The sequence below is a fragment of the Mus pahari genome, chromosome 3, assembly GCF_900095145.1.
Source record: "Mus pahari chromosome 3, PAHARI_EIJ_v1.1, whole genome shotgun sequence".
Classification (NCBI taxonomy): domain Eukaryota; kingdom Metazoa; phylum Chordata; class Mammalia; order Rodentia; family Muridae; genus Mus; species Mus pahari.
Genome location: NC_034592.1, coordinates 149,295,240 through 149,317,968, shown reverse-complemented (window position 1 = coordinate 149,317,968; position 22,729 = coordinate 149,295,240). Strand labels below are relative to the sequence as shown.

The following is a 22,729-nucleotide window of genomic DNA, read 5'->3' as shown; positions in this document are numbered from 1 at the left end:
GCCTGTTATCTCTTATCTGTGCTTGCTTTTTTGCTGTATTGATAACTGATGCACTTAAGGTCCAACAACCATTGCCATTCTAGACCCATGATTTTGTCTCTCTTCCTAACTTTCATTAGCAATTGTGGGTAAGGTACAGCCTAAGGTGAGGTATGTCATTTTTGGTAGTGGAGGTCATTTAGCTGATGAGCCAAATTTTATTCACGGTAACATTCTTTAACCTATAGCAAGTGTCTCATGAGTCCCGAGACTTAGAACACTTTTACCGTGCTTGAGCATGCTGTGTGCGCTTGTGTCAGGACACTAGGAAGGAGCTGGTTTTCTCCTTCCACTGTCTGGGTCCCCAGGAGGGAGCTCAGGTCATTCTTGCCTGTGTTGACTAAGACTTCTCACTGGCCCCCTGCCTGTTAACATAGAGGTCTTTCTGCCAAAGGCAGAGCCTGGTCTGACCCACAGCCCAGCAGCAGGTGAGCCTTGACTTACCACAGAGCCCTGAGCTGGCAGGTGTGAGCAGGGCCTTTTCCACACGGAGATGAGGCAGTCTAAACTCACCAAAGACTACCTGCATTTAGTATGTGTAGGAAGCTAGTCAGGAAGGGAACCCTGGTACAGCAGTGCATACCTGTAACCCCAACAATCTATAGAGTGTCACAGATTTGAGGTCTAAACAGCAGGTCCCAAGCTGGCCTGTGCTACACAGTGAGACACTCAAAAGTATAAAAGGCATGCATGCATAAATGAGTAACACTAAGAAACAGCTCCTAGATACTAACCCAGTATAAACAACAGATCCACAAATAACAGGCTTGTTCAAGAGTGTCTGTTGTTCTTAAAGATTTATTTTATGTATGTGAGTACACTGTAGCTGTCTTCAGACATATCAGAAGAGGTCATCAGATCCCATTACAGATGGTTGTGAGCCACCATGTGGTTGCTGGGAATTCAACTCAGGATCTCTGGAAGAACAGTTGGTGCTCTTAACCACTGAGCCATCTCTCCAGCCCCAGGTTTGGGGTTTTATAAATGGAACAAAACCAGACCAAGACAAGATGACTTCCCACAGGGAAGGGATATAAAATTGTCCCACCAACTTCTTCCCACCACTGAGACTACTTCTTTCTCTTGTACCTGTTAAGGAAATCAAAATTAAAAGCAGAAGGGAGGAGCAGTGCCGCACCCCAACCCCAGCCTGCCTCTCCAGCCCATGGGCACCGCCTCTGCCCTCCACAGTGCAGCATCACCTGGACTTAGATTTGAAGTTCCCTCTCCTCTGGCGGGGCAGACCTGACTGTTTCCTCTCTTCAAAGGAAGGGCTGTAAGACAGATGAAGAATGAGATAGGCAGGCTGTGGGACACGTAAGGGACGTCACCCATCTCGGCCAGCCCAGGTGGGGTGGGTGCCCTGAGGGGACTACAGTGCCTGGGATTCAGTCTCCTGTAGGCTTGTGCAGAACAATATGCATTTCTGGAAGCCAGACACCAACTTAAAATCAGTGGGCAGAGGCCTTTTGCAAGCTTGCAGATTAGGCAGTCTGGATGCGGGGAGCTTCTGTAAGGAGCACACTGAGCTCTGATGCTCATCGGGATCTCATCATGCTCATCATCACAGTATTGGGAAGGAAACGCCAGGGAAGAGGCAGGAGTGAGCGAGCAGCACTTCAAACCTACCCAGCCCGATACTGTTTCAGGGCCTTCTTGCTTGTGTTGGTGAGTTCTTCATCAAACACAGACTTCTGCTGCTGCTTCTGCTTTTTGGCTGTACACAGAGAAAAATGGGTTAGAGGCTACTGGGTCCCCTGACACCGAGGGAGAGAATCCCAGAATCGGTGGAGGGCCAGGTTCCTCCAAAGCTTGATCACTGCCATCCCCACCAGCTCTTTCCAAGGTGCGGGCCTCAAAATGGGCTCCCCATGCCTTACCAGGGCCTGCTGTAGGCTCGTCCTCAGGCATTGCCCGAGCTCGCTTGGTTCTGCGGTTCCTCTTGGCCAGCCGCTCTGCAAACATCTGTGCCTTGAGGATTTCAAACTGGGACCTCTCCTCTGCCTGGGGGCAGAGTGAGGGGTTAGCACAGGACACACCAGTGCCTCATGGGACCCTGCTCCACAGGAAGGCCACTCACCGTCATCTCCCCCTTTTTCTTGGCATCCTTCATAAACTTCTTCCTTTTCTTCTTTCCTCTTAAGGCCAAGTCAAACTCCTGTAGAGCCTTAGCAACTAGAGTAAGAACAGAGTGTGGAATGATAAGGAGCTTAAAATGATAAGGAACTAGAGGTGACAGCTCACTGAGTGAAGTGCCCTTCAGGGAAGACTGAGGGCCCGGGCAGGGCTGTTCCCTTAATGGTTGCTGGGAGAAGGGGAGTTGAGTTTTTCACTGGTGCAGCCACTGGCAAGGTGACCCTGTTCAAGAGAATAATCCCACTCATGCTCATGTCAGAGACTTCATTAAATGCAGCAGCCTTGAAAAGGAGACTTCAAGTCAGGAGGGAGCTTGCTGGAAAGACACTCAGCAACAAGGGCGGGGGAGGGGAGAAGGGACAGGAGGGGGGGTGCGCGCGCGCGTGTGTGTGTGTGTGTGTGTGTGTGTGTGTGTGTGTGTGTGTGTGTGTGTGTGTGTGTGTGTGGGGGTGCGCGCGCGCGTGTGTGTGTGTGTGTGTGTGTGTGTGTGTGAGGGGGGGGNGGGGAGAGAAGAAAGAGTGGGTGTGGTGGTAATCTGTTTAGAACCCAATACTGGGGTGGCAGAGAAAGGCTGATCCCTTGGGTTTCCTGGCCAGCCAGACTAGCCCATTTACTGAGTTCTAGACCAATGAGACCCTGTCTTAAAAAATAAAACAAGGGCTGGAGAGATGGTTCAGCAGTTAAGAACACTGAGTACTCTTCCAGTGGTCCTGAGTTCAATTCCCAGCAACCACATGGTGACTCATAGCCATCTGTAATCCGATCCAATGCCCTCTTCTGATATGTCCGAAGACAGCAACAGTGTACTTATATACATAAAATAAATAAATTTAAAAAAAATAAAACAAGACAGAGGTTGTCTGTCCCCTCCAGCTCTCTGAGTCCCGGCTGCCTCAGTACACTGAAGGTCCTCACTGTCTCCATTCCCACTACAAAGGACCCAGTACTCAACAGCTTCCACCAACAGTCACAGCCCCATCAAATAGAGGCAGGATTTCTGACATTGCTGGCACAGCCAACATGAGAGATCATTTTGAAACTGCCACTAGAGTCAGAACTTTGCATCCCTTTTCACCTTCAGAATACCCTACAAAGCACACACGCTTATTTAACTAAGGAGCACATGTTCAAAGATTCTCAGGACATCTCCACCCCATCTGCCTAATGGCAACAACTGGGTACACTTTGGTATCTCTCAACATGGAAAAGTTACATTATAAACTACTCATGATAAAGCAGCATTCTGCCATCTTAGGTTTGCCTGGCGAGCAGTTTCCTCACAATGCTCAGCCGGTGAGGAGACTGCCAGACTTACTCTTCTCCTTCTTCCTCTCTTCTTTGGTCTGGAACCAGCTCCTCTCAGGCTCCCGGTCTGCTGTCTCTTTCCCTTTGGCTAAGAGTCGCTGTGCTGTGTCGATCTGTGGGGATGGTACAAGGACACCGTAGTGGAACTGCAGCTGTCCCTGCCAGCTGAGCGCTGCAGCTGTCAATGAGCAGCTGAGTAGGGAGATGGCCACACAGCCTCACCTGGGCTTCCGACTGCTGCATCTCTTTTTCCGCTGCCTCCAGCTGCAGCACTGCATACACATCTTTCTCCAATTTCTCAATCTTGTCCCGGAACTTGAGGATAACATCTTACAGGAAAGGAATAAAGAATAAAACTGAAGGTGACTACTAAGAAGTTAGCGAAAATAACGCAGATGCCTACCTGCTAACACAGAACAGTATGCTGCTTCCTGAACTCCTCCCACTAAGAATGAGGCCCTGTGATGTCAGCCTACAATGCTGGTTGCCCAGGAGGCTGAGACCTGCTTGGTCCAGCCTGAGCACAAGAGTCAGAAGTCTGCTCAAAAGCAGTCAAACAAGGAGACACCACACAAGACTGAAGACACATTCAGGTCCCCAGCACCGTCACAAAGCCGGCACAACACACACATCTGTGATCCAGGTGCTCCTCTCCTGTCACTGGGCCACACGATTAACTCACTGACTCTCACAGCAGAAACACCAGCTGCTCTGTTTCTGCTCAATCCCTGGCTACTGGGACAGCAGCACTGAAATTGGGCTCACAGAAGGACCTACTCCCTGAATGACACCAGAAATAAAAATGGGATGGGGAAAATCTGGGCTGCTAAGAACAATGGCTGTTCTTCCAGGACCTGGGTTGTTCCCAGCACCCACACATAGCTCACTCTCATCCTGAACTCCAGTTCTAGATGATCTGATGCCCTCCTCTGGCCTCCAACAGCATCCCACATATACTACATGGACATTCATGCAGGCAGAACATCCACGTATATAAAATAAAAATAAATAGAATCTCAAAACAGAAAGAAACTAGAAATGTCTACAAATATTAGAGACACTGAAGGATGAGCTCTTTGATTACAGAGTTCATTTTTATTATCACTAATTCCCACGAGTAGATTCAACTTGGCAGTATTAAAACATGGAAGCCAAAGTCAGGCATGGTGGGGATGCCTTTAATCCCAGCACCAGCATGCAGGGGAAGGTAGAACACCGAGATTGAGGCCAATCAGGTTTACATAATAGCATGGCAAGACCCTGTCTCAGTAAAAGAGAGAGAGAGAGAGAGAGAGAGAGAGAGAGAGAGAGAGAGAGAGAGAGAGAGAGGGGAAACTAGCAAATAAATGAGTCCATCTTGAGCCACAGAACAGGTCCAAGGCTACCCTGGACAACTGAATGCACATCTCAAAATCAAACAAGGTCTGGGAATAAAGCTCAGGGGTAGAGGAGTCACCCAGCATGCACAAGCACAAGGTTTCATCTCTAGTCTTGGATTAAAAATAAAAGAAGGCAGAACTTGGGAGGCAGAGGCAGAGGCAGGCGGATTTCTTAGTTCGAGGCCAACCTAGTCTACAGAGTGCCAGGATAGCCAGGACTACACAGAGAAACCCTGTCTCAAAAAAACCAAAAAAAAAAATAAAAATAAGCCGGGAGTGGTGGTGCACGCCTTTAATCCCAGCACTTGGGAGGCAGAGGCAGGCGGATTTCTGAGTTCGAGGCCAGCCTGGTCTACAAAGTGAGTTCCAGGACAGCCAGAGCTACACAGAGAAACCCTGTCTCGAAAATCCAAAAAAAAATAAAAAATAAAAAATAAAAATAAAAATAAAAAAAATAAAAGGAGGAAGAAAGGGTGGGCACCCATAGGAACAGACTAAAAGGGATGAAAGCTAAGAATACGCACTAGCCTTGCCTCCTTGTCCTCCAATAGGAAGGGGGAGCTGATGAGAACGGAGACTCTATTAACTCCTAAGAAGTTCTGACACGCTGGACCCTGCCGTCACCATTCTTGGTGGTACACACCCTCCTAGGGAGGGGGGCCCTGTTCAGGGACTCAGGAGGTGGCAGAGTCGAGCTGCTCACCCTGGGGAAGGATCCGAGCCTTCACTGGAGCCTTGGCAGACTTCACAATCTCCTTCAGCATCTTCCGCTCCTCTTCTCCCACCAGGGAGACTGAGCGCCCAGCCCTGCCAGCACGGGCAGTTCGCCCCACCCGGTGCACATAGTGTTTGACAGTGTTGGGCATGGTGAAGTTGATCACCTGAAGATCAGAGCGAGGATCAGTGAGGTGGCACAGGTGGCACAGGGACCCCACCAACAGCAATCAACACAAGACTCACTGTTTTCACTCCTTCAATGTCAAGACCACGGGCTGCCACATCTGTGGCCACCAGGATGTCAATCTGTTCATCCTTAAAGCGCCTAGAAAGAGCCAAAGAGATGTTTAATAAGCTACCTCGGCCCAACACAGTGAAATGGTAAGGGTTAGGGTTAGGGATCTGCTACTAAGCCTGAGGACCGGGGGCCTCATGATGGAAGGATCTTAATCCCTGGGACCCACATGCTGGAAGGAGAGAACTAATTCTTACAAGGTGTCCTCTGACTTCCACATTGGCACCATGTCACACACCCAAGCACACAAAATAAATAAAAACAACCTGAACTGACTGAGCACATCGAGTTGGGGGTGTGCTGTTTCAGGCAGCATTTCCTGTCACACTTGCATTCAAGTTTGGACCCGACATCCTGACTACAGCAGAGCAGAGGTCAGGGCCTCAGAGGGTGGCCTCAGGTCCTTGCTTTACACACATCTCTCAGGCAGCAGCAGTGAGGGGGCAGCAGTGAGGGGGCCCCTGTCCTGTAGCTTTCCTCTGCTCTTGAGAACTGAATGACAACCACACAGGAACCGTGACACACATGTAGAGCACATGCTCGTGAAACGGCTGCTGGCCAGGGGTGAGGCCTAATCACCCAACACGAGCTGCTCTGGGAAAGCCACACACAGGAGCGCAGTGAGAGCAACCCGCTCCAAGATCAGGCGAGTTCTAACTGCATCACCTCACGGAGCTCACATTAAAACCACTGAGGTATCAGTGACTTCCACCTCAGCCTCCCACCTGCTGGGACTAGAGGTGGTGGCAGACACTGGTGTACAACTGCTTAAAGTGGGGCACTGTATTATTTTCGTCCCCTGCCTTTGCTCTAACAAACCCCAGGGTCCTCTTTTCTCCCAGCATGGTCCCCTGGGCTGACCAGGAAGGAGGGCAGCCCCGAGTGTTACCGGAGGGCCTCCAGGCGCTGGGTCTGTGACAAGTTGCCGTGGAGCTCGCCCACCTGCAGCCCCAGCAGTCCCAGGAGGATGTGCATGCGATGGGCCTGCTTCTTGGTCTGGGTGAACAGCATCACGTGGTCAGTAAAGGTTCTCATCAGCAGAGCTGCAGGGAGAAGAGTGAGCCAGCACTGGGCAGACCAACCATGTCCTGTCTGCGGGGCTCCCAGGCCACGGCAAAGCCAGAGAAACCAACCCCCAAGCGTAGTCATCAGCACGGACTGAGGGAAACAAGAGGTAGCAGGCTAGCCGGCTTCCTGGGAGAGGTGGCGTGGGCTAGGTAACAGGCAGTGCCACCGTGCGAGCTGGGGAGAATGGATGGAGGCGGCCTGAGTGCTGACACCCACCCCGTCCAGGCCAGCCCTGAGTCTTCACCTGCCACAATGGCTTCCCGGTCCCCTTCCCTGTTAGGCCGGATCCGTATGAACTCTTGCCGCAGGAAGGGAGCGACATCTGTGTTGCTGTTCACAAATATCCGCACAGGATTCTTTAAGGAGACTGAAGCCAGATCTTTCACCTACCAAGTACAAGGTTATGGCAGCTCAGCTGTGAGGTGGAGAACAAGAAAATAGGCTTGCCCAGCTGGGATCCTCCACACCCACCTCATCTGTCATGGTGGCTGAGAAGAGCATGGTCTGGCGGTGGTGGGAACACATTCTGATAATCTCTTTCATCTGCTCTTCGAAGTACTCATCCAGCATCCTGGAGGAAGGTGTGGACAGTGAGAAAGCTCTTCTGTCAAGAGCGAAGGGGTGGGGGGGTGGGGGGGTGGGAACACAGGCGATGGCTGTACTGAGACCCAGGCTTCCTCTGCGACTGCTGCTGTCTCACCCTTACTACATCATGTCTGAGCCACCAGGACCCAGCCCTTCTATTCTGCAAGGCACTGAGATCACGACAATTTGTCCCCAAATGTCCCAGCAGCACATACTCTGATAGACAATAACCTGCTCCTACATAATCACAATGTCAAACCACCTGCCAGACAGACACAGAGTGTTGGGACAAGGCCAAATCCCCTCCACTGGTCCCCGTGCTTCTGTGTTGCAGGTGGTCAGGCCTCTTTAGTCTCTGTCTAGAACAGCCCCTCAACCTTGCTCTCTCTCTCTTTGTCTAGTTGTATCCTGGTGACCAGGATGCTATACCATCCTAGGGAGGAGGCTGCTGGGTAAGGCTTGCAGAAACTTGAAGCAAGTCAAGGAGATGCTGCTGTACTGAGGACAAGCACCATGTGTGTGTGAACAGGGTTTACAGACAGGTGTACCACAGATGTGACACACAGAGCTGAGCTGGACAGACAGGGCCGCCATTAGTGGAGCTGAGGGGAGGGGCACACGTGAAGCATGCTCAGTTCTTCCAGGCTCCCCCAAGTGGGTTACCCATCTTCTCAAGGGACCTTTGCCATTGGTCCAACTAGGACATGTATGAGCAAGAGGAGGGCTGTGTGGAAGGGCAGGAAGTACAGAGTATGGAGGTGCCCGCAGTCCTGGAGATGGCCTGCGGAAGCTACACTGCCTTGCCTGCATTACTCTCTAGAGTAGCCAGCATGAGATGGGTACCTTTCTTATTTCCATGTACAGACAAGAAAAAATGTGTTCTGATGATCTCAGTGACATTTTTAAATCTCAGAAAATAGTAGAGTTCTCATTATTTGAGTTTTTGTTTTTTGGAGACACAGGCTCACTCTGTACCCAGGCTGGTCTAGAACTTGCTATGTACTATGAGCTAGACTCCCTCTTGGAAATCTTCATGCGTCAGCATCCCAGCCTTCCAAATGTGGGATTACAGGCGTGCAGCACTATTCCTGAAGGACCTCGCGGACTGCTTAAGCAGCTCACTATAAAGGTGGAGGAAGGGGGAAAGGAGTAGGGAAGGAGGGGAGAGGGAAGAGGGGGAAGGAGGGGGAAGGGAGAGGTGGAGAAGGGGAGGGGAAGGCAGAGAGCGCGCACACACACCCAGAAAACCCTGACCTAAATCTGGACAGAGAACCAATGTGATGGTGTCACACAAACTTCTCGTCACCAAGAGCCTTAGAGAGCATGCAGGAGAACAATGCAGCATCCCAGGCCCCATCTCAGGCACACCTACCTGTCTGCCTCATCCAGGATGAGCACTTCAATGCTGCTCAGGTGGAAGGAGGGGCAGTTATGGAGGTGGTCGATGAGCCGGCCGGGTGTGGCAATGAGGATGTCTGGTGCTGCCCGAAGAGCGGCTTCCTGAGACTTCACATCCAGGCCACCTGCAGAGAAGGCCCCACGGATGGTCTGGTCACTCATTCATCAGTGGGGCCACCAGCCTGGGGCTCAGGCCAAACGTAGAGTACACAGAGGAACAAGAGAGCCCAAGGCCTTGGCAATGTGATTTCTTAATGAGCATCGGAATGAGCATCGATGTGGAGCCACACCCCCACCCCAAAATCTCTATTATCTGAGACAGGGTCTCACATATGTAGCCCTGGCTGGCAATGAGCCCTACTTCATCCTCGCAAGTTCTAGGATCACAAAAGATTTTATGGGAAAAAAATACTGTGGGATTTTTTTATAAATGATATTATATTTATATTGAGTACACTGTAGCTATCTTCAGATGCACCAGAAGAGGGCATCAGATCTCAATTCAGATGGTTATGAGCCACCATGTAGGTGCTGGGATTTGAACTCAGGACCTCTGGAAGAGCAGTCAGGGCTGTTTTGTTTTGGAGACAGGATTTCTCTGTGTAGCCCTGGCTGTCCTGGAACTCAACTTTGTAGACCAGGCTGGCCTCGAACTCAGAAATCCGCCTGCCTCTGCCTCCCAAGTGCTGGGATTAAAGGCATGCGCCACCACGCCCGGCTCTTCTTTGAGTTTTTGAACAGGGTCTCACTGTGCATCCTTGCTGACCTAGAACTCACTATGTCCACCAGGCTGGCCTCCAACTGACAGATCCGACTACCTCTGCCTTTCAGTGCTGGAACTACAGGCCTGCATCACAAGGCACGCTGTCCTGTAAAGGTCAGTTGCATTTTATTATGTGCCCACTGTGTTATGTGCATAGGTGCATGCCTGCTACTGGTGCCTCATAGGTCAGGAGAGAATGCCATATCCCCTGGACCTGGAGTTAGAGAGCTGTGGATCGCATGTGGGTGCTGGGAACTGAAACCCATGTCCTTTTTTTAAGAGTAGTAGTGTTCTGAAACACTGGACTAGCGCTCCAGCCCCAAGTAAGTTTTGTGAGTAGAAATGCAGTTCAGTGATACAGGATCGTACAAAAGGCCCTAGATTCAATCCCCAGGACAACAAAGCAAAGAGGTCAAGCTCAGAGTGCTGGCTCTCACTCAGTAGCAGGAGGGAAGGCAGGAAGACTGCTGCGTTTGAGGCCAACCTGAACTACTCAGTTAAGTTCCAAGTCAACCTGGGCTACAGATTGAAACCTATCTCAAAAACATAAAACAAAACAAAAGTCGGGAGGTGGTGGTGCATGTCTTTAATCCCAGAACTTGGGAGGCAGAGGCAGGAGGATTTCCGAGTTAGAGGCCAGCCTGGTCTACAGAGTGAGTTCCAGGACAGCCAGGGCTGCACAGAAAAACCCTGTCTCTAAAAAACAAAAACAAAAAACAAACAAACAAACAAAAAAGAGAGTTAAGTCTTAATGAAACCTCTCTCCTGCCTCCCACCATGTAAACCACCAGTACCCACATGAAAACATGTCCACTAATTTTTAGGTGGACCCAATTAACACAAAGGTCCTTCCTGACATCTGGGATGCAGTGAGGCACACCCCATCCTCTATCGTCACATCCTATCTCCTGGAGGCTGGGCCTCACTCACCCACAGCCAGGCAGGTAGTGATGCTGCAGAACTGGGCCAGCTGCTTGGTGACAGAGTGCACCTGGATGCCCAGCTCTCTGGTGGGGACCAGCACCAGCACTCGAGTGACCGCAGCCTGGCGGGGCTTGTAGATCAGACGCTCCAAGACGGGCAGTGCGAAGGCTGCAGTTTTGCCTAGAGGGGGACAGGAGACCAGAGTGCAGCTTCAGCACCTTCCGTGCCTGCTCCCACCTGAGTCCAGGAACCCACATCTCTGCTTATGGGAACACACAACTTTTGCATGAGTGCCTGCCTACTGTCGCACCACATCCATGTAAACGTGAAAGAAAAGCGTGGTGACTGGGCTGGTGAGCAGGGCAGCAGTTTCCAGGCAGGCCACTCTCCCAGGACCACTATCATCTAGTCCCTGTCCTAACACCAGTGGACGCCAGACTTATTTTATTTCTATGAGTACACTATGGCTGTCTTCAGACACACCAGAAGAGGGTGTCAGATCTCATTACAGATGGTTGTCAGCCACCATGTGGTTGCTGGGAATTGAACTCAAGACCTCTGGAAGAGCAGTCAGTGCTCTTAACCACTGAGACATCTCTCCAGCCTTAAAGACTCATTTTTTTATTGACATCTCTGTGTATGTCTGTGCATGGATGCCACATATATATACCCAGAGACCATACAAGGGAAATGGATCCTCTGCAATTGGAGTTAGAGACAGCTGTGAACTGCCATTGGAGACTGGGAATTGAACTTGGGTTCCCTGTTAAAGCAGCCAGTGCTCTTCACCACTTAGCTATCTCTCTAGCCCTGATACTTGTTTATTTTATATTTTACATGTATATGAGTATTTACCCTGTATGGATGTAAGGCTGGTGCCCACGGAGGCCAGTAGAGATCAGGTGCCTGACCCTCTGGAACTACAGTTATAAATACTCGCTAAGCTGCCAAGTGGGTGTGGGTGCTGGGAACCAAACTTTGGTTCTCTGAGAGAACAGCCAGTGCTCTTTACTTCTGAGCCATCTCTCCAGTCCCGAAGTTCAATGTTCTATATAGCATGTTGCTATGAAGCCAAATTGGCATCCTAATAGCTTTTAAAACTGTTAAAATCACCAACTGAGAGGGGCTGGAGATAGGGCTCAGCAGTTAAGAGCACTGACTGCTCTTCCATAGGTTCTGAGTTCAATTCCCAGCAGCCTCATGGTGGCTCACAACCATCTATAATGGGATCTGATACCCTCTGCTTGTATGTATGAAGATAGCAAAAGAGTTATTCTCTAAAAAACAAAACAACAACAACAACAAAAAACCCCACCAACTGAGGGGCTGGAGAGATGGCAGTGGTTAAAAGTGAGCGCTGTTCCTCTAGAGGATGACTGAAGCTCCCAGCACCCCCGCCAGGCAGCTCCAGGGACCTGCCACCCTCTTCTGGACTCTGAGCACACCTGCACTCACATGCACACAGAACCCACAGAAGACATATGCATAAACACATAATTAATAAAATAAAATCTTTAACAACAACAAAAATCTCAAAATCGACAATTGAGTACAGATTTCTACAGACTTTTCTTTTTAAGAAACTGTCTATACCCTCAGACTGAGTAGAAACTTATGATCTTTCTGTCTCAGCTCTGAGGTTAGAGGAAAACATCACTACATCTACCTTTATAAACTTGTTCAATAGTTCAAAATGCCACATGGAGGGACTGCAAAGATGGCTCAGCGGTTAAAAGAACTTGTTGCTCCTGCAGAAGACCAGGGTTGGGTTCCCAGCACACACACGGCAGTTGACAATCAACTCCAGATACAGTTATACAATGTCCTATACTACACCTGCACACATATGGTATTTGTATATACATGCAAGCAAAATACTCATAACCTTTATTTTATTTTAGGTTTTTTAAAACAGGGTTTCTCCGTGTAGCCTTGATTGTCCTGAAATGCTCAGTGTAGACAAACCTGGCTTCAAACTCAGATCCACGTGCCTCTGCCTCCCGAATGCTAGGATTAAAGGCATGCGTCACCACCACCCGGCTCACTGGTAAATCCTAAAGGAGCCAGGTGTGTTCAGCAGGCTACACCAGCCCAGAGCCCTAGTGTGCTTTGGCCATCTCCTCCCACCCTCTCACCTGTCCCAGTGGCTGCACAGGCGCAGATGTCCTTCCCCAGCAGACCCACAGGGATGCACGCCTTCTGGATTGGAGTGGGCTGCTTGAAGCCCATGGTTGTAATGGCCTGAGAAGAAAAGTTACAGTCAGTCAGGGCAGGTGGGCAAGGAGTGAGTCACAGCAAGCACCAAGGTACCCAAGTTTCAGGCACACCCCATCCTCTGAGTGCCTTTGCTTCAGAGCATAAGACACCAGCTGCGCTTTGAACAGCAGGAGACAAAAGGGAAGCTGCGCTCTGGAAATGGCAGAAAGAAACCGACAAAAGGACGATCACCCACTCTACTGAGATAAATGCAGCCCTGAAGGAACTGCAGAGAACCAGGAGGACATGCGAGTCACAAAAGGGATGTCAGGGTGAATCACTGAACCCTGTGGGGTGAGAGAGCACCCCAGGAGACTTCAAGAAGAAGAGTCTTTCAAGCGGAGGAAAGAGCAAGTGCAAAAAAGAAAAGTGCTACAATATCCTCCAGAAGGGCCAAAAGAGAGAGGTCTGGAAGTCAGTGCAAGGACTCTGGCTTCATCCCAAGTGAAAGTGGGACATGAGCCGGGCATGGTGGCTCACACCTTTAATCCCAGCACTCGGGAGGCAGAGGCAGCCAGGGCTACTCAGAGAAACCCTGTCTCGAGAAACCAAAAAAAGAAAGAAAGAAAGTGGGCCATACTACTCAAGACTGTTCTTGGAGCTAAGCCCACAACAGCACTGAGGGGGTCAAAGAAGAATGAAGGAGCCTAGATGGAGCCTACCTCAAGAATCAGCCCTTGTCACCTGGTTATGGTGATGCACATCTACATCCCAGTCCTTGGGAGACAAAGGCAGGAGAATCAGGAGTTCAAAGCCTACCTCAGCTACACAGCATGTTCATAGCAAGCCTGGACTACATGAGACCCTGTCAAAAGGAACAGGCCGGAGTGATGGCTTGGCATTTGCTGCTCTTGCAGAAGACCTGAATTTGGTTCCCAGCACATAGGGCAGCTCACAATCACTTATTACTTCAGCTGCAGGGGATCCATGCCCTCTCCTGGCTCCCACAGGCACCAGCACACACGCACACGCACATGCATGCTTCATGTGAGCCCATGTACACACACAGAGAGAAGAAAATCAATGAAAAAAGAATCAACCCTTGTTGCCAAAGCTACTACCTTCAGGAGGGGCCGGGAGAGGTTCATGTCCTGGAAGGACAGGCTTTTGTCATACTCGGATGCATCTTCAAAGAACCCTCCTGATGCCTGCAACAGATCAGATGACAGGAAAGAACTCAGCAAAGCAAGCAAGCCTGCATGTCCTTCCAGCTTGCGAAAGCGGGCTGCCCAGCAACCTCCGACACAGGCTCACCTGGCCCTTCTTCTTCTTCTTCTCCTTCACTTTGAGTGTGTCTGTGGGAAAAAACACAGCAGTGTGCATAGTGCTTCTTACCCAGCACCTGACTCTGAACCCCATGTCCTCGGTACTGTCCAGGGAGGCTGCTGTCCCACTCCTTTCACAGATAAGGACAAACACAGACAGGACACTAGCCTAGTGAGTACAGTGTAGACGGCAGGCTCTTAACACAACACTGTGACATTTGAGTGAATTCTACCAAAATGCTCATTGAACCCCCGACTGCAAAGGCAAACCCAATGCAACCGAGTCACCCCAAATAGGCGAGTTGTAGAGAAGCCAACTCTCTGTGGAGCTGAGGATGAGGAGAGAAGCAGGCCCCCCACAAAGAAGCCCCTGATATGGTGGCCAGTAAAGAGACAATCTAAGGTAACACATCCCAGCACCGTGGGGACCAGCAGGCTCCAGCACAGAAGACTGTACAAGCTCCTCCAGAGCCAAGGTGCATACCTGCTTTGGTGAGGATCTCCTCATCCTCAGAGGAGTAGTCAGTCTCAGAGTCTTCATCCTTGGAGCCTGCCTCATCCTCACCCGGATTCTCCTGCCCCTTCAGGTCAGAGTCTGCCTGGCCTTCTTTCTCCTCCACCTTCCCAGACTTGGCTTCCTTGTCCTGAGGAAAAATCAAATAAAATAGGTGTGACTATGAAACCAGGAAGTTCAGAACCTAAGAGAAGCCATGATGAGCTCCATGGCCAGACAGTAAGGAGTAATGACCAGAGCACCTGTTCCCGCCCCTCTCAAAGCCACAGGCCAGAGTGCATCTACAACCGCCACAGCCGGGTCGCAGCCTCACCTCTGCCTTCCTTCTCTTCCGGACTTTCTCAATCTTCTCATCTAGTGTAGTGGCTGCCCTCTGGAGAAAAAAAATCACAGCAGGTCAGAGATACACATAACGCAGAAAGGACACCAAACAGGCATGTCACAGGGTCAGGACCCAAATGTCAGTATAGAGAAGGACTGCCTATGCTAGGCGTGGAGGCTCAGAGCTGTAATCTAGCATTTGGAAGGATTGAGGCAAAAAGCCACCAAGGCAGAGCCAGCCTTGACTACAGTGAGTTCCAAGCCAACCTGGGCCGTCAACCCTATCTAAGGCTATCTCAAAGGCTATTAGATAATGCTGCCTAAGGCTTACCCCATTTTTGGAAATTTTATCAATCTGCAAACTTTGTTAACCAAGGTTAACAACTGAAAGGATTGGATCCAAACAAAGTACACGTATATATGAACAGTGTTTGTTAAAAAAATAAAAATAAAAACTAGATTACTAAAAAGCAATACAAACACATTTGTGTTGTTTTTGTTGTTGTTGTTGTTGTTTGTTTTTTGAGACAGGGTTTCTCTGTTTAGCCCTGGCTGTCCTGGAACTCACTTTGTAGACCAAGCTGGCCTCAAACTCAGAAATCCGCCTGTCTCTGCCTCTTGAGCGCTGGGATTAAAGGCGTGCGCCACCAAGCCCAGCTCAAACATTTTTTAAAAAACTATTTTAGAAGCTGGAGAAATGGCACAGCCGTTAAGATCATCTGCTGCTGAAATCAGTTTTATTTCCAGGAACTACACTGGGTGGTCCACAGACATCTTTAACTTCAACTCCAAAAGATCCAGTTCACTATTCTGGCCTCTGTAGGCACTTGGACACACCTGGCAGACACACACACACATACGCGCGCATGCGCACACACACACACACACAATAAAATAAAATAAAATAAAATAAAATAAAATAAAATAAATCTTGATGCTGGAAAGTTACGAACACTAGCTGCGCCGGGCGTGGTGGCACACGCCTTTAATCCCAGCACTCAAGAGGCAGAGATAGGCGGATTTCTGAGTTCAAGGCCAGCCTGGTCTACAGAGTGAGTTCCAGGACAGGCAGGGCTAAACAGAGAAACCCTGTCCCTGTCTCGAAAAAAAAAAAAAAAAAAAAAAAAAAAGAAAGAAAAAGAAAAGAAAAGAAAAGAACACTGGCTGCTCTACTGGAGGAGCCAGGTTCCATTGTAGCTCACAGCTCCACAGGCAGCTTGTAACCTCCTACAACTCCAGTTCTAGGGGACCTGACACCCTCTTCTAGACTCTCCACACACTGTGCTTATGGAGTCCACTTACACACAAGCTTCTCCTTCTGTCCTGCTAGGATTATAAGCATGGGCCACCATGCCCAGATATGGGCATTTAATAAAGAAGAAAATGTCATTTACTCATTTACTGAAGCAGGTCTAGGGAACAGAGCCACGGAGCACGTGAAATCAAACAGCAGAACTCAGGTTTTTCCTACCAGGTAGGTTCTGGGGACTAAAGTCAGATCATCGGGTGACAAATGCCCTCACCATCTCACCAACTGGAATAAGACTCTCTGATACTTCTAAATGTTATCCATAGACAATATAGTTGTGACTACAGTCTACAATAAGCCCATTTTATAGTGCTTTCTACCGTTGCTAAGTCACAAGGACTATGGGGTACTCGTAACTTCCTCTCCCTACTCCATCAAACCTACACAACTTATTTTCAAAGTCCTCAACTTCCAAAAGCTGCTGAGCATAAGATGAAGGTGAAAGGCCATGAGCTAAGTGTTTGTCCTAATACCAACATACTGTCCAACCTTAACGGTTCATCCCCCATCGCCTGGATCCCATCCATCCTTGTCAGTCTCACCTTCTTCTTAAGCTGGCTCATGACATCAGCCAGGGCCCAGCTGCCATCGTACGTGCCCTCCTTCTCAGTGAAAACAAAGTCAGGGTTGAAGTCAGCACTGCGGTTCTTCTGCAAGGCTTTCTGCTTGCGGCCCAGCACAATGGGTCCCTACAAAGAGAAGAGGGAGAGGTGGGAGTGAGAGTGCCCAGCTGAGATGGAGAGAGGGGGTCTGACAGAAGAAACTCATAGCTGGAAGCATGGGTGGACCAGTTGGGAAAGCCTACAAGGTGTGTATGAGGCCCTGGGTTCAAATCAACACAGAGAATACAAAACAAACACAGAAGACACGGGGCAGTGATGGTGCATGCCTTTAATCCCAGCATTCGGGAGGCAGAGGCAGGCGGATTTCTGAGTTCGAGGCCGGCCTGGTCTACAAAGTGAGTTCCAGGACAGCCAGGGCTACTCAGAGAAACCCTGTCTCAAAAAACAAAAAACAAAAACAAACAAAAAACAAGCAAAAACAAAAACAAAACAAAACAAAAGAAACAGAAAAGGCAAATATGGACAGACAATAAGGAAGTGACCAGCTTACAACCATCCTGGGAGGTTTTTAACACACCTTGTCAGTGGGTATGCAGTAGCTATAAAGGCCAAAAGTGAGTAACTTCACAGAGAATTTGATCAACTACCTAACAAGCTTCATTCCAAAATATCTGTCCAGCATTTTCTTGATTAACGACTGATCTGATTGGGCCCAGTCTACCATAGCAGGCACCACTCCTGGGCAGGTGGTCCTGAGCTGTACAAGGAACAGGCTGAGCAGGCCAGTAAGCAGTCCTCCACGACTTCTGCTTACAGTTCCTGATTCTCGGTTCCTGCCTGGAGTTTCTGCACTGACTTCCTTTGATGACAGACTGTGAAATAGAACTCTAAGCTGAAATAAATTCTTTCCTCCCCAAATTGTTTATCACAACAGAGCCTAATTGATGGGCTGATCTCCGTGTTTTATCACCACAGAACCTGACTGACGGGTTGGAGACTAAGTTCAGGGATGGAGCATTTGCCTGACATGCACGAGCTCCCAGGTTCAATTCCCAGTACTGCCAGAACTTTAAAAAAAGAAAAAGAAAAAAAAGACACTGCATAATATGTGTGTGTGCATGTGTGTGTCTGTGTGTGAGTATGAAAGGCCAGGCATGGTGGCACACAATTTTAATCCCAGCACTTGGAGGCAGGTGGATCCCTGTGAGTTTGAGGCTAGCCTAGAATACACAATGAGCTCTAGGACAGCTAGGACTATGCAACCCTATCTAAATAATGATAATAATAACAACAACAATAATATACACCTACTGATCATCACATTCTATACCTTATATCCACAAAATCATAGTTACAATAATATACCTCAGTAAAGATGAGAGAAAAGGCACAGCTATTGAGTCCCTAATGTACACAAGGCTCCCCACTAAGCGTTAAAGATACGTCATCATCTAGACTAGAGAAATGGCTTGCTCAGTGGTGAAGAGCACTGACTGCTTTTCCACAGGGTTGTTGGTACCCAGCACCAACATAGGAGCTAACAATTTTCTGTAACTCCAGTTGCAAAGAATTTGATGCCCTCTTCTGGCCTCCTCAGATACCCCAAACATGTGGCATACATATATAACATGCACACAAACATATCCATGCACATAAAAGTAAATAAATCTGTCAGGTGGCTACATGCAGCAGGAGTGCATGCAGTAGTGCATGCCTTTAATCTCAGAACTAGGGAGGCAAAGGCGGGTGGATCTCTGTGAGTACCAGAACAGCCAGGGCTACTTGGGGGAACCCTTTCTCAACATAAATAAATAAACCTTAAGCCGGTTGTGGTGGTGCACACCTTTAATCCCAGCACTTGGGAGGCGGAGGTGTCAGGCAGATTTCAGAGTTCAAGGCCAGCCTGGTCTATAGAGTGCTTTTCAAGCCAGCCAGGGTTACACAGAACCATGTCTCCACATCTCTAAAACTTCTGAGAAGGCAAAAACTGACATATCTGCAGAAGCTGACTGGCCAGCTGACCCTAATTGTTAAATACTGTGTTCCAGTAAGAGAACTGTCTCCAAAAACAAGGTGGACAGCTCCCAAGGAATGACAGACACTTGATATACAATAACCTCTGGCCTGCTAATACATATATGTACCTACACACATATACTACACTTGCAAGAACATAGACACACACATGGGGGTGGGAGATGTGGGATGGGGAATGTAATAATGGCCAGTCTAGCCTAGCCAGTGAACTCTACACCTATGTAAGATTCCGTCTCTAAGCAAGGTGGACAACTGGAGTAACAACCCACAAAGTTGTTCTCTGGCCCCACACATGTGCATGTTAACAAGCACCCACACAAGAACATGTACACATATGAATGTGCGTAAGCAATGCAAACAGCAACAGGATAGTCATAAGTTCAAGTGTATCCAAGATCCCATTTCAAAACAAAACACAAAACTGATCAGAATTGGATACCAACAAGCCTCTTACCAAGTGAAGCTTCACTCTACTTCTGCCTTAAGCAGGTAATGCATGAGCTAAGTCTCTCCCAGTTGCCACCCGGTACGTGCCAGGAGGGACAAAGTCATCTTTCAACCCAGACACTGAGGTGCTTGCTCCCAAGCCTGGATCCTATTTAAAATGCCTCATGCCAATGGCAGACATCAGAACACTGCTGTCCTGTACAGTGGTAGCCCGGAGGGACTCAGGATGGGAAGCAGAGGCAGCAAGAGGGAAGTTGTGGAGAGAAAAAAAAACGAGAGCAGACTGAGACATCCTAGACACGTAGTTCTCCACCTTCCCAACCCAGGGTGGTGGTGACCCCAAACCATAACGTTACTTTCATTGAGACTTCACAACTTTAAGTCATTACTGTTATAAATCATAATGTAAATATCTGAAATGAGATCCCAGGGTCCCCAGGGTCTGGAGCCACAGGTGGAGAACCGTGGAGAACTGCTGAGGGAAGCCTTCCAGGCAGAGAGCAGAAGTGTGAAGAGAAGCTGAGCACTCAGAGGGCGAATCTTTAATCCCAGCACTCAGGAAGCAGAGGCAGACAGATCTCTGAGTTCGAAGTCTACCGAGGTAGGTCCAGGACAGCAGGGCTACAGAGAGAAAGTCCGGCTGGGTGGGGATGTGAAAGGCTCTGAGCAGAAAAAGAACAAGTTTCTAAGACATGAAATGAAATGGGACGTCGGTGTTGTCATGACAAGGAGGGCTGCTCAGAGTTAAATGGTAGAAAGGACAACAGAGCCTAACCCGGCTCTGAGAGCCACAAAAACGTAACTGCATGGCTGGAACAGCATCATGAAATCACTCAGCTGCTTGGTAAGGAGACGACCGAGCTGGAGACGGAAGTATGTGAGGGACACAGGTTTGCAGGTGTGCGGGTGGGACTTGGCAGTGGGAGGTGCAAAGACCGGAGTGTGGCTGGACAGGGGGGACAGAAGCCTTGGACAGACACCTAAGCTGGCCAGCAGAACACCAAACGACCTCCCAGCAACATCCCATCCTGAAAGACTGGAGCCTTAGACATCAGCTTTCTCGGAATCGGGACTGCAGAGGCCCTGGGCCATCCGAAGTGTCGTGTGAGGCAGGCAGACGCCGGTTTGGGGTTTTTTTTCTCTCGCCGCTCACCCTAGAGCCACTTTCTCAAGGCTACATCCCCACCGCCTAGCATCAGTAGAACACCCTGGGGGGGTTGATGGAGAGATGGGAGCATGTGTCCGCGACTGGGCAGGAAGCAAGACTGACTTCGCCTGCACAGCTTGGGTGACACGGCCCGCATGGGGACCTCTTAACACGCTGAGGAGGGTCTGGGGCCCGCGGCTCCTTCCCCGCCGCTCCCGCCCACGGCCCCTTCCCCCGCCGGCTCCCACCTCCTCCTCCTCGTCTCCGGAGTCCGACTCGGGCTCAACCGGCACCTCGTCATTCTCGCCGATGGTCCCGATGAAGCCGAGCTCCGCCAGCATGCTGTAGAAGCAGCCACTTCCGGAAGTAGCGAGTGCGGCGCGCCGACACGACCCGCCTTTTCCGCGACCGGCTCGGCGTCGCGTGCATGTGCCATACGTCACTTCCGCCTGCCTGCGTGGTTTCCCACAATAAAATCAAATGGGTGGGGCGTGGTTTAAATTAGAAAAATACTTTGTGCTGGGAAAGAAATATAAGTCTGAGACTGTGTAAAGGGGAGGGAAGAAATTAGAAGTATGTGTACGTTTGGGAAATTAACAACAAAATGGTAGTCAGGGCTGCCGAGATGGCTCAGCATGGCAAAGGCCACAATTACTCCTGAGGACGTGAGTGCGAACCCGGTACCAATAAGAGGAAAGAAGAGCACGGAGTCCAGAGCTGTCCTCTGATCTTCACACCCTTTTAAGTGAACACGCCCCTCTGTAATAATTAACAGGGGCTGGATTCCTGGAGGGCTGGTTCAGTGCCTAAGAGCACTGGCCGCTCCTGCAGAAGACCCAGGTTTGATTCCCTGCATTCACAAGGTGGCTCACAGCTGTCTGTATCTCCAAATCTGGCCTCTGCGGCCACTAGTAACAACTGGAACACAGACATGGATGCAGGCAAGATATTCTGCATATAAAAATTTAAATAGATAATTTTAAGGATAGTCGAATTGTAAGTTTTCTTTTCTTTTTTTTTTTTTTTTNNTTTTTTTTTTTTTTTTTTGTTTTTTCGAGACAGGGTTTCTCTGTATAGCCCTGGCTGTCCTGGAACTCACTTTGTAGACCAGGCTGGCCTCGAACTCAGAAATCCACCTGCCTCTACCTCCCAAGTGCTGGGATTAAAGGCGTGCAACACCACTGCCCAGCCAGAAATACCTTTTTTAAAAATCTGAATCAAGCCGGGCAGTGGTGGCACACGCCTTTAATCCCAGTACTTGGGAGGCAGAGGCAGGCAAATTTCTGAGTTCAAGGCCAGACTGGTCTACAGAGTGAGTTCCAGGACAGCCAGGGCTACGCGGAGAAACCGTGCCTTGAAAAAAAAAAATCTGAATCAAGGAGTTAGTACTCTAATCCAGACTCAGAGAGAGGAGGATCCACGAGGCTGCTGGCTAGCCAGTCTAGCCATGTGACCAAGCTTCTGGCTCAAGGAGAACAGTCTCAAAATAGAAGATGGATTTAAACACCTGACAATGAACTCTGTCCTCCAAATATATGCATATGCATAGCACACGCATATATATATATAATGTTATATACATGTATATATAATGTTATATACATATCACACACCAGAGGCCTCGCTGCTCTCAGCTTATAGACTGCTGTATTACATGAAGCTCTAGGTTCAATCCCCAGCACCATTAGTTGTGTTACTACACACCTGTAATTCCAACACTTAGAAGGTAAGGCAGGAGAATGCGGAGTTCAAGGCTATCCTCTATAGAGTTCAAAGCTAGCCTGGGCTATAGGAAACCATACCTAAACAGAAAAAGAACCTGGGTTGGGGAATGGTTCAGTAGAGAAGGTACTTGTCTTTTTGCTCATCCCTCGAGAGGGAGGGACAGAATTCATGAGGAAGTTGAGGCCACCTGGAATCTCAACACTTGGCAGATAGAAACATGGGATCCCGGGTCTCAGCTGGTTAGCCAGCATCAGCAGGTCTAGGTTCGGTGTTAGACTTTGCCTCAAAGTATAGGGTGGAAAGCCATTCAGGACAACTCCCAGTGTCCTTCACACACATGAACCCTGTGGTGGTTTGAATAGGAATAGGAATGGCCCTCATAGGCTCATAGGTTTGAATGTTGGAGAGTGGTACTGTATGAGAGGATTAGAAAGACTAGCCTTCTTAGAGGAATTATGCCACTGAAGGTGGGCTTTGAAGTTTCTTTTCTTTCTTTCCTTTTTTTAAAGATGTATTTACTATTATATGTAAGTACA

The 22,729-nt window shown here is 49.2% G+C and overlaps 1 protein-coding gene across 1 annotated transcript; it reads right to left on the bottom strand.

Annotated features, from left to right (window-relative positions):
- Positions 1 to 824: 824 nt before the first annotated feature.
- Positions 825 to 20,847, bottom strand: Ddx27 (DEAD-box helicase 27). The gene is made up of 21 exons (XM_021192580.1): positions 20,717 to 20,847; positions 16,817 to 16,963; positions 14,958 to 15,017; positions 14,615 to 14,774; positions 14,120 to 14,160; positions 13,927 to 14,013; positions 12,745 to 12,850; positions 10,616 to 10,789; positions 8,897 to 9,047; positions 7,411 to 7,510; positions 7,184 to 7,325; positions 6,761 to 6,914; positions 5,820 to 5,901; positions 5,563 to 5,740; positions 3,703 to 3,809; positions 3,491 to 3,593; positions 2,120 to 2,214; positions 1,920 to 2,043; positions 1,669 to 1,756; positions 1,242 to 1,313; positions 825 to 1,128 (listed from the first exon to the last, which is right to left on the bottom strand). The coding sequence occupies exons 1-21, from the start codon at positions 20,807 to 20,809 to the stop codon at positions 1,110 to 1,112; spliced, it is 2,283 nt and encodes a 760-aa protein (XP_021048239.1). The 5' UTR covers positions 20,810 to 20,847; the 3' UTR covers positions 825 to 1,109.
- Positions 20,848 to 22,729: the final 1,882 nt, after the last annotated feature.

What these genes read in the sequence shown, in the direction of transcription:
- Ddx27 (XM_021192580.1), bottom strand. Translation starts at nt 20,809, where the DNA reads ATGCTGGCGGAGCTCGGCTTCATCGGGACCATCGGCGAGAATGACGAG. An exon ending in CCGGGAAGCCATTGTGGCAG is followed by an intron (nt 6,915 to 7,183) that starts GTGAAGACTCAG and finishes TTCTCCCTGCAG; the next exon opens with CTCTGCTGATGAGAACCTTT. An exon ending in TGCAGCAGTCGGAAGCCCAG is followed by an intron (nt 3,594 to 3,702) that starts GTGAGGCTGTGT and finishes CCATCCCCACAG; the next exon opens with ATCGACACAGCACAGCGACT.